Source organism: Bactrocera neohumeralis, chromosome 6 (genome assembly GCF_024586455.1).
Source record: "Bactrocera neohumeralis isolate Rockhampton chromosome 6, APGP_CSIRO_Bneo_wtdbg2-racon-allhic-juicebox.fasta_v2, whole genome shotgun sequence".
Lineage (NCBI taxonomy): Eukaryota > Metazoa > Arthropoda > Insecta > Diptera > Tephritidae > Bactrocera > Bactrocera neohumeralis.
The window spans coordinates 38,884,294-38,896,637 of record NC_065923.1 but is presented as its reverse complement, the minus strand read 5'-3'; the positions used below and the strand labels follow the sequence as shown (position 1 = coordinate 38,896,637).

The 12,344-nt window shown below is 38.1% G+C and overlaps 1 protein-coding gene across 2 annotated transcripts in view; it reads right to left on the bottom strand.

Annotated features, from left to right (window-relative positions):
* Positions 1–12,344, bottom strand: part of LOC126761944 (cyclin-dependent kinase 14) — a 379,465-nt gene that overhangs the window by 240,371 nt on the left and 126,750 nt on the right. For both annotated transcript variants that reach the window (XM_050478379.1, XM_050478380.1), the window contains exon 2: positions 1,519–1,596. In XM_050478379.1, coding sequence (XP_050334336.1) covers positions 1,519–1,596 — 78 coding nt within the window. The remainder of the gene's footprint in view (positions 1–1,518; positions 1,597–12,344) is intronic.

The following is a 12,344-nucleotide window of genomic DNA, read 5'->3' as shown; positions in this document are numbered from 1 at the left end:
AACAGAATAGCTTTTGTGCCAAGATATGTAAATCCCTCAACTGTCCGGAGCTCAGACCCATTGAAAGATATTGGGTGCTGGTAAAAAGGGTTATGACGAGCACAAAACACCCTTGACACCACTAACGATGACCTTTCGATCCGTACTTAAAAAAGTCGTTCTTTTCATCAAAGAAAGCACCTCAGAAATATCTGGCAGGCATCGATATCCAGTCGGACAATACGGAATAGACTAACTGAGAAGGATTTGAAAATATTTTCGGCTAGGAAAGTTCCGCTTCTAAGCAAAAACAAATCGTAAAAATACTGTCTTTCGCAAAGCGATACATGACTCGTCACAATTGAAATAACATCCTATGGTTTGATGAAACTAAAATTAACTTGTTCGGATCTGATAAAATAATGTTTGAAAAGTGCCGAAAAAATACTGCCTTCCATCCTAAACACACCATAAAGACTGTCAATCATAAGGGATGCGATATTGTGCTATGGGGATGATTTTCCTCGTAAGGAGTTGATCTCATATTCTGAATAAAATAAAAAATGTGCGCTCCAGACTACCTTAATATACAGGAGAGGATGATGCTACCAAATACAAAGCAATAAATGGCCTTAATATGGGAATTCAGGTAGGATAATGACGCCAAACATGTCTCAAAACTTGTTAAGGAATGGTTCCAGGACCAAAAATTTAATGTAATGGAGTAGTCCTGCTCAATCCCCTAACCTAAATCCGAACACTTTAACTTGTGTCAATATGGTTAGAGGCTAAATATGAATTTTAATGAGCTAATTAAAGAAAATCTGGAGCAAACTTAGCTTTAAGCGTTTTGCTCCTATTATATTTTATTTTATTTTTTTCAAGGGAAAATAATTTTTTTTAACAGAAAAATAAAAAAATATTTTAGTCCTTATATTTTTGTTATAAACAAAAATTAAATAAATATTACTTTATATATAGCCAGATTGTTTCTATAATTTTTTCCAACACTGTATATTGCTGAAACCGAAACTTAATCAAAAATAGTTCATACTGCAGTTTTAATTTTTTTTTTACTGTTAAAAACAATATATTTTGGCTAAAACCAAAAATAGACATTGTATCAAGATTAAACAGAAATATTTCCTATAGTTAGATTAACGTTTAATCTATTATGTGCGAAGGTAATGGATCACTTAATTTGAATGGGGAAATAACGTTGAATAGCGTCGATAAGAGAGTTAGTGTATTGCGCATTGTGATTTTAACAATCACAAGACAAATATACTCGATTATAAAAAATACCAACTTCAATGATATCGGATTTACTTGTGGAGAATACATATACTTATGTTTACCAATATAGGCACACTTATTTTTTTTTTTAAGATTTTTTAGAAAACTCTTTTTCTATTATGAATGAAATATATTAAGAAGTTTTAAGTCGTTGTAAAGTGACGTCGAATGTAAACTCCACTTCTTTCAAATCAAGGGATTTCATACTTCTACATACGAAAAAAGAGTGAATGGAGTACTTACTTAATCTGCCAAAACTGTGCGATAGCCTCTTTTTGAGCTTCTGCAATGCGCCGCCCTTCTTCTCGCGCATTGTCACGCCTGAAATGATAAGAAAATATGTGGTTAATTAGAATAATAATAATGAAATATTACCAGATATAAACTTATTATAATTTTTATTGTAAAAACGACAGTTATGGATTTTAAAAAACTTCATTAAGAATTCAGAAATAAGTTAGTGGTTGGTTTTCTAAGCCTAAGTTAGTCTGGTGATTTTTCCCATGGAAAAAAAACATTTAACGACGGGTTTGCAGGAAGTGTGTTGATTGGCGGTTGAAGCACATCAGAAACTCCAAAAAGTTTACGAAGGTCCAGCTCCAAGTGCAACAACGTGCCGTGACTGTCGATTCAAAGACGGCGATTTCGGATATTAACGGCCGCCCAGGTGAGAGAAGACCAAAAACTTTCGAAGACGCTGAATTGGAGACGTTGCTCGATAGTGATCTGATTCGTAAGAAAAGCTTGCTTCACCATTGGTAGTTACCCGCCAAGCCATTTCAAAGTGCCTACTTATGCGCTGTTCGAGCCTTGCCAGAAAGACAAGAAAAGGTTGTAGCTAGCGATGGGCAATACTTCGAATAAAACATTTGTAACAATTTCCAGAACAAAATTGAATTTTCATTAAAAATAACAGCGACAACTTAATGGAGCACTTAATATGTGGCACAAAACTTCTAGTGAAGTCATCGCAAACTTGCCTCAACCGAGTTGTCTGTGAATGACGATAACATTGAAACAGTTAAAGAAACAATGCTTAAAAATCGTTTTGTTGGCGTCAGAAAGGTAGCAGAAGATCTCACATCTCTTATGGATCAACTCAAAACATTTCGGTTAATATTTTGGGTATGAAGCGTGTGAATTTTAGAACTAAAACCCCTTTATTTTGAAAAAAATATTATTAATCAAATGACTGATAATTACTGGTAGCTGTCTAAAACTCTAGCGTATGATGTCTTAAAGTTAATCAAATATCCAGGTGATGCTCATCGTTTTCTTTGATTACCAGGATGTGATTCATCATAAATTCGTTCAACTGGCTCTAAAAACGATGAATAAGGAATACTACATGGCCGTTATGATGCTATTCGCATTCCAAGTCAAGCAATTCGTCATAGATTTTTCAGCTCGAAGATGAGGGTCTCAACGACGGATCGAAAGTCATCGCTGAGTCAACGTTTTTGCCGACTCCTAGTGACTTTTTCGTTTTCGAAATTGAAAAATTCGCTTCGGAAACGCTCTGAGTCCATAGAAGCCATTAACAGTCACATACTAAAAACACTGTAAAATCACCTCAACTATGGCCTATAGCAAGTGTATCAAAAATTGGCTTTACTGTTGGTATGCATTTATTGGCTCAGGAGTCCATTGTTATAATGAAGATTTGTATTAAGGTACATATATATAAGGTATGTATGTATATGAAAATTTTGTATTTTTTTTGTTAGTCCGGCTAAATTTTGATCATTTGATATGTAAAAACGTATATTTCTTCTTTATTGGATACGCGGTTGTAGCCGAAGTTAGCATTTTTTACTTTTTCGATTATAATTAATTAATTTCCTATACAATAATTGACGAAATCTATAGGCAAAATTAATATTAATTTTACATAAGTATGTATGTATGTACGATTGTAGCACATACACAATAAATGTTCAAAATTTATGGCCAATCACCAAAAGTACGCACATCTGCTTTATTAAGTGTGCTCGGTCTCTACAGAAATAACAAAAATCCAATTTATCCTAAATAAAACAACACAAATCATTTAGCAGCATATAAACATGTCCATACATATGTATATAAGCACACACACATTTACATATATGTATGTATGGTTTATGGTAAGTGAGCGCAGCCAACCGCGCTCTGCATATTAATTGTTGCTATTTGAGTTGTTGCTGACATGACAGCGGCCAAATCGACTTTGAAAGTTTAACAAAATATTTACATTGTGTCAGCTGCGGCATGGCTGGCGGAACGCTTACGAGGGCTGCTTAGCTGTTGATGGCATTCTATCGTTTTCGGTTGCATATCTGCCGTCGCTGCGGTCTCATAGCACATACACAAAAGCACGTATGAATGTATGAATATGCCTTCACATGTCTATATGCCAAAGGAAATATGTGAAAAATTGTACAAAATCGCGTGTGTGACTGCTGCAGGCTAAGGAATAGCGTCGACACGAGAACTGCTAAACATGCAACACAATCAATCAAATCAATCAAATAAAAGCCACCAACACAGACACGCGCACTAAAGTTAAAAAATATGTACTAACAAGAAAAAAAAAACAAAAATTACAACATTGTTTGTGCATTTATTAAATAAAGTTAGCTTCATGGCAACAGTAGCGCCGCAACCGAGCGCATAAATAGTGTGCAAATCAACACAAACCTACAACGCTATATAACGGTAGACAAATGGCGGTTGATGAAGGGCTATGCGGGCTGGCATGAATGGTTCGTTGGTTAGACGATGGTTTCGGATGTGCAACAGATGCAATGGAACGTGAAAAATAAATTGCACTATAACATCAATCCTCGCCGCTGTTACTGCCACCAGCGGCAAAATGGCAGCGGCGCTGTGCCGGCGAGTAGAATAGAAATATAATAACGCAAAATAAAAGAATGCAAGAAATGCCAGCAATCGCTTCATATTGTGCGCACAGAAATCCCAGCGGTGAAATTTGCAATGCGCTGGCGAAAATCTTTGCGAAACATTTTTATACCTTATACTCGGAGTGTTTTACGGAGGATGGAGTCATGTGTAGAAGTTGAAAGTGAAAGTGAGGAAAGTTCTCTGATCGCCATTTACTTGGGAGTGGCCAGAAACGATTATTTTACATATGACTCAAGCAGCTCACGACTTCCGGTCTGAGACCAAGTATTCTTTGGGTAGTCAAAAACCAACCGCTTGAAGGCTAAAGTGAGAAGGCGAAATATACCCCTCCAGGGTTGTGCGCTGGGTGTGGGACCTACCACTTGAAAAACAATACCAATGAAAAGAGGAAAACAACATCGGATAAGGGGGATCTTTGATGACGACCCCTGCAAACGGGTAAAGGATTACGATTTAACGGAATGCACCTGGAATGGCCGGACCCTTAATTGGACAGTTGCCGCTCCCCGGCTGGTTGATGCCCTCGTTAGAGTAAAGGCTGACATCATAGCCGTCCAATAAAAGCAATAGACGGGACAAGGACTTAGGCAAGTAGGTCCTTGTGGCATTTGCTGCAGTGGCCAAATAAAGGAGCGCGAATTCGGTATGGGATTCATGGTGGTAGAAAGACTGGAATTCACCCCGGTGGATGAATGTCTCAACGGTCCGTAAATTCAGCCTCCATGATGAAATATGCCCAAATGGGTTGAGGCTGATCGAATTCGCCAGGTACCAAAATATGGTTATCTGTAGTACCAGATGCCAGCCACCTGGCTGTCTCTGGGTCGAAAAGCTACCAATCAGATCGATCACGTTGTGATAGACGAAAGACACGTCTCCAGTGTTTTAGACGTGCGTACTTTCAGAGGTCCTAATATCGACTCGGACCACTAACTTGTTGCAGCCAAGATTCTCTGTGCAGCAAAAATTGTACGTCAACAAACACAAGGAAGGTTCGACGTCGAGAAGCTGCAATCACACCAGACAACCGAACGATTTTCTACTCGACTTGCACTCTTGCTCTCTAAAAACAACTCGGTATAAGGGAACTGTGAAACGGCATTTCAAACTCCTTACGTACAGCTGCAAACAGGAGGAAGGAAGGAAGGAAAGGAGGAGCTTGACAAGTTGGTCGACAGTGGTGATGCTCGAAATTTCTACGCAAAGATGCGGCGAATAACAGCATGTTTCAAGCATACTCTTGTAGAACGCCCAGCGGTGATCTAGTGACTGGTGCTTCGGGAGTCGATGAATTGCTGGCCGAGCTATTCAAAAACGGCGGCGAAAAACTGATAAGTAGCATGCAACAGCTTCTTTGTGGAATACGGTCGGACGAAAGCAAGCCCAATGATTTGCATTTAAGATTTGCCCAATCCACAAAAAAGGAGAGCCCACAATCTGTGCCAACTACCGCGGATTAAGCCTTCTCAACATCGCATATAAGGTTCTATAGAGCGTTTTGTGGGAATGATAATATCCCACTGTCAACAAACTTTGGACCTTATCAGTGTGGCTTTAGGCCTAGAAAATCAACAACTGACCAGATATTTACCATGCGCCAAATCTTGAGAAAGACCCGTGAAAATATGATCTACACACCACCTCTTCGTCGATTTTAAAGCCGCTTGTGACAACACGAAAAGGCGCTGCCTGTATGCCGCTATGGCTAATTTTAGTATAATGTTGGAAAAAAACAATCACGCCAAAATATTCGTGATTTAATCCAGTCTTTGGCCGACATGAATATTTGAGGTTACTGTAAACCACACTAAAAGCGCTTGTATATCAAAACGTACTGAGATGATGATGACAGAGTTCTTAAATAGACAAAAATAAATTTAATTACATACAATTGCAATATAGTACACAACTGAATTATTTCAATCTTCAGTACAATCTTTAAAGCCTAGTAAATTTACTATTGGGTTGGTTATCACACGATTTTGGTTCAACCTAAATATATTTGAGCGCATATGTATACCGGTTTGACGTCCTCAAGCCAGTGGACAGCATTTTTGCACCGTATAAGACAAAAGAAATATATGGAGTTGCATAAAATTCAGCGATACCCACGCCAGTTGCATACTTAAATCGTTTATGTGTAATAAAACATATTTACATAGGCACCGTTTCGCCAGTTATTTGCAGCTTAAGTGCATTTTACGTCGACGAATTATCACATAATCTTTAAGCTACTGGGACAACAGATAGATAGGTGTGAATAAGCTGATGTGAACAATTGCTCATAGTTTGGAGGAAAGGCTTGGAAAAAATGGAAGAATGGTTATAGATGCATTATTCTGCGAATTTTATAGTTTGAATAAACTGAATATCTTTGAAGAAAATATGTGTACTTTATTTCTTATTTGTTTACGAAACTTCGAGCTGGATAATGTAGCAAAGTATATATTTAAAAAATATTTGTTCATCAAAGACCTAATAGATTTTCAAGTATTATTTGCTTTCACACGCATTTGCTGAGGAATATTTACAAATTTATATTGCTAATTGACGTATAAATATTTCGAATTCTTATGAACGTCGGTCACAATTTTACGATTGCTTTCAAAAATTGCCAAGTTGGTATTTGTGAATCCTGTTCTTGCATAAACCTTTGGTTGGTATTTAGTCGAGCCTCCTATGTTTCAGATTTCATAAAGGCTCTACTTTTTTTAAAACGCCGTTTAAATTTTTAGGGTGACCAATATTTTAAATTAGTCTAGGATTAAATTTCTCTAGACTGGAATTTCTACTTCCGGGCCACCAAGCACTCAAGCCGTACCTAGACCAGAATGTAGTCAACTAAAATTGGAAAGAGAAAGAAATTTGAATACCTTGTGTATATGCATGCCGTTTTGAAAGAGCTTATTTTTAGGACTAACCTCATTTACACCCTGAACATATGTAAGTATAGGGTTTTACAATAGGGCAGTACAAAAGTAGACCGGTAGGGACAGCAAACTACGCCATATGTGTTCCCCCTTTTTTGACATTTCTCTTCAGTAAGGTTTGCTATTTCATCATGGAAAGATATACGTTCCAACAACGAGTCGAAATTATTAAACATCTAGTGGTAAAATTTAAATCCACATCCAAAATATCTTGGTCTACATCCTTACAAGATCAAATTGACGCAAGCACTGAAGCCGCTTGACCACCAGAATCGCAACAACTTGAAAATGATCCGGATTTTCATCGAAAAAATCATCTTCAGCGATGAGGCTCTTTTCTGGCTAGCTATTCAGTTCCCTAGAAAGCAAAATATGCGTTACCGGTCAAGTAGCAATACACATATACTCCATGAGTCACCATTGCGTCCTGAAAAAATTACGGCTTGGTTCGGTTTATGGACCGGCGGCGTCATTGGGATGATCAAGACCGGCACGTTACTGTGAATGAGAATGGCTACCACTCATTGATAACCGAATATTTTTGGCCCGAACAATATGTGGTTCCACAACAAGACGATTTGACGAAGAAGAGAAGACGAATCATTGTGCACCATGACAATGCGAGCTCTCACACATCGGCTCAAGCCAGCGCGTTTTTGACCGTCCAAAACGTCAAATTGATGGGTCATCCGCCGTACAGCCCTGACTTGGCACCCAATGACTTCTTTTTATTCCCACACATCAAGAAAATAATGCGTGGTCAACGATTTTCGTCGCCAGGAGATGCTGTTGAAGCATTCAAAACCCATGTTTTGGAGGTGTCTCAATCGGAGTGGAAAAAGTGCTTCGAAATTTGGTTTGAGCGCATGCAAAAGTGTATAAATCTTGATGGAGAATATTTTTAAAAACAATAAAACCATTTTCGTTGATAAAAATTCCTATTTTCATTATTAGGCCAGAAATATACCTCTAGCCCTCGTATAACCAAGCTACTCCCTTAGTCAAATTAGTCATTTCCGTTTATTTGTCACTCAGATATCGATCTGAAATGTCATTCATTCATCATGTCATTTTAAAGAAGCTGCTCTTTTGATAGATCCACCGATAACGGACCACTGTAGCATATAGCTGCCATACAAACTGAATGATCAAAATTCAGTTCTTGTTTAGGAAACTATTTTATTTGACCAGGAATCTTCACGAAATTTGACATAGATTATTGTCCAAGGCGGCAAGTATAATCGCCAAAGAAATCGTTCTAATCGGATCACTTTAACATATAAATGCCATACAAGCTGAACCATCAAGAACAAATTCTTGTATGAATATTCCGAAAAATATTTAAAGAACTATGAATCTGTACTTGAAAGTTAGTACCGTAATAAATTTGTTGGCACAACTTAATTGAAAGGTACTTGCTGGGCCACAACAGGTTAGCTAATTAACGCCAAATATCTGCCTAAATATATATATTGTAGAATATTATAGTCACAAAGACATTGACTGCTTTGGTGATTACTGAGGGGTTTTCCATGTGCTACAAGCAAATTTATTGATCTTTAGTAAAATAAAACAAAAAAAGCAGAAAGCGATTGACAAACATGCGGCAATAAATAATAAATTAATGATAATAAAAACGTTATCGCATACATAAGTATGTAAAGGAATTGCTAAAACGCGTCAACGTCAAAAGCGTCTAGGCAAAATACATTTCAACAGCTGACATATACATTGTACATCTGTATGCATCGATATATGGGTGTGTTTGTGTATGCAATGAGAGTCTGTATGTTAATTAATTGCTTATTTCACTTTCAGCCAATGCAAATTACACTGCTCGCTCAGACGTACAATTTTGATTTGCAGGCAATCGACCAAAAACGGCTGCCACGCTACCAGACAGACAGCCAGACACTCACACAACTCAGACCGACGATCGCAAGCGTCGAACAAAGAGGAACGCAGACATGCAGACACATCGCACATTTACATACGAAGCCCGCTCTGCCCACCCAATCGACTGCCTAGCGATCACAAATTTTCCACAGTTGACTACAAGTAGAAACATAGCAAGAATTGACTGATTTTGAAATAATAAGAATAACATACTAATTTGGCCTAGCAACTTCTACAATGTTTAAAAATAATTATGAAATCTGCTCCACAAGTGGAGAGTTCCACAAGCTACAATCTATCTCCAGAGGATAGGTGCAAGCTATCTCCAAAAGATATGTTCGAGCTATCTCTGCAGAATAGATGGAATAAAAAGTGCATAACTTTAAACTTTTTTTATCCGACCTTCGAACACAAGACCCGCTGTGTAGTGGTTATGCATCTAGAACTCTCAGTTATCGCTTTAACGAACGCAATTTATGCAAAGACACAGCCAAGACGCCGATGATGTTAATAGCGCCTGTGTTGATGACGGTGGTGACGACAAAAGACGAACGTGACTCGACAAACACGTCACACAGAGTTTGCCAGTTACAACCAGGCAGTTATATTGCAACGCTCTGAGCGCCTGGGCGAACGAGTCGCTGAGTTAGCTGCTGTTCGTTGAAAATGGCAAACACTTGATATTATTTGCATATTATTAGAATGATATAACATTTATGTGTGCTTAACACATACTCTTCGTATTGGTAGTTATGTAAGTCGACTGTCGGCAAGCTTCCAGCTGAGTTTACGCATTCAAATTCTAAATTGACTGCGAAAAGTCTTACTATCTACCGCCTTCCTGCTCCAAAGTGTCTCCGTTTGTTCGCTTTGTGTTAAAGATATGTGAGCTTCAGCTTTGCATTGTGCTTTGACAAATGTGAATTCATTGTCCATATTAACGGTATTTGCATATTTCTAAGAATATGCAAATATCTAGAAAGGAACACTTCTCCAGCCTGCTGAATGGCAGTGAAAGCATAACTCCAGGATATGGTGAAACCGATTCCCCAATCGATAACTTTGAGACAGACGTTCTCGTCTGAAAACCATAGCGGCGAGGGCCGATTGAATGTCGATAGAGCTATTCAGCTACGGTGGCGAAGGACTGGGGTGAAACTTCCATCCGCTTCTTGGAAGAATATGATCGAACGAAAGCATGCCCGACGATTGGAATTTAAGTGTGCTCTGCCCAATCCAAGCCTTTTCAAGATCCCATATAAGGTTCTATTGAGCGTACTGCGTGAAAGATTAAAGTCCACCGTCAATAAACTGATTGGACCTTATCAGTGTGGCTTTAGACCTGGAAAATCAACAACCGACCTATATACTCACCATACGCCAAAGCTTAAAAAAGACCCGTGAAAGGAGAATCGACACACACCACCTGTTCGTAGAATTCAAAGCTAATTTTGAAAGCTCGAAAAGAAACTAATACGGCTGTGTAAAACGTCAAGATCGGGAAGGACCTCCCAGAGCCGAGCTCCCTATGGCGCGACTTCTACAATCTATTGCTGAAGAAAATATCGTAATTCGAGCTGCAGAACTGAGTAGAGAAGGTACAACCTTCAACACGAGTGTATAGCTGCTGGCGTACGCCGATGACATCGATATCATTGGCCTCAACAAATGCGCCGTTAGTTCTACTTTATCCAGACTGTATAAGAAGCGAAGAAAATGGGTCTGGTAGTGAACGAGGGCAAATCGAAATATATCCTGTCATGAAACAAACAATCGTCGATTTCGTGATATGATTCCCACGCCACTGTTGACAGTCATAACTTCGAAGTCGTAGATAATTTCTTCTATCTTGGAACCAGCATTAACACTAACAATAACGTCAGCCTCGAAATCCAACGCAAAATAACTATTGCCAACAGGTGCAGAGGCGAGAGAAAGCTAACCTATGAGCTCGTGCGGCACCCGATTTGCCTACCTAGAGGTCAAGAGTCAGCTGCCTGGATCAATTGCTTTCTTTCAGGTTTTTGTCCAAAACATCCTCTCTAAACTTTCACCGCATATTATTCAGCGCTAATACCGCTTATATCTCATTTATCGACCCAGTTAAGTGGTTTTAGACATTTTTTTTTAGTATTAGAGGCACTCATGTCGTCATCTACCATACGACGCCATAAAGTTTTCAGACGCAATTTCTGGACCATTGGTGGGTTCCAATAAACAGCAGCCAGCATAAAGCCATTTTTGAGCTGTGAATTTCATAACTGTCAAAATTTATATCAAACTAATATGTACATAATTTAAAATTAGTTGGTTGAGTTGCCTCTGAAACAACTCAACTTACTTCAGTTGTGATTCATAAATGGGTTACAATATTAATGTTGAAGTATATAATATATGCTCGTTAAGAAACAAGTTGAATTGCTGAAAGAAGAAAATGTCTATAAAAATCTCTCAAATATGAAACTTCAAATAAGAAATTTGGCTCTGCTTGCTTCAAGGTTATATAAATACAAATATTCATTACTCATTCCTTAACAACTATCGCTAACAATTTTTAGGGAAGTAATCTAAAGAGATAAGTTTATTTTTGTAGAAGATATTTTGCCGAAATAATTTAGGATTCGAAGGGCATTGCTATTTTGGCGCTAGTTTCATACTTCTGAAAGGAAAAACAAACACTGTGTGCTCACAGAGTTTATCTTATCTTTAATGTTGTTGCATTTATTTATGTATTTTTCTTTCTTTATCTCAAACGCAGTAATCAACACAATTCATTTTTCAACAAGGCCAACGACAACATACCACACCTCCCCAGTTGCCCACCCACTCGCTGCCGAACACAGACAGTAACCACTTGTAAACCAACCGGCATTGTCATTATCAACGAACCGCCACCGCATCGTCATCGTCATTCATGAGAAAGTCGACGCTCGTTCGCTCATCCGCTCGTCCGTCAAACTGTTAGTTAGTGATATTATTTTATTTTATTTTTTTATTTATTTGATTATTACATACAGACAGACATGCTTTGGTGCGTTGCTTAATTCCTACTGCGGGTGACTGAATGATTTTGTTTTTGTATGTACATGCACAAGCATGCACACATCCGTAAACAGTTTGAGGTCAATGTGCTTATAAAAACACTTTGATTACATTTCGCTTCGCTTCATTTCATTTCATTACACTTCGATGCAGTTCGTTGATATTTCACTCGTTAAGTTGTGATTTTTATTTATTTATTTTCGTTTATGAAGTATTTTGCAATTAAATTGGAATTTGTAAATTTTAATTAAATGTGCATTGGCATTTTGACATCGAGCATAACACAAAAACAACAAC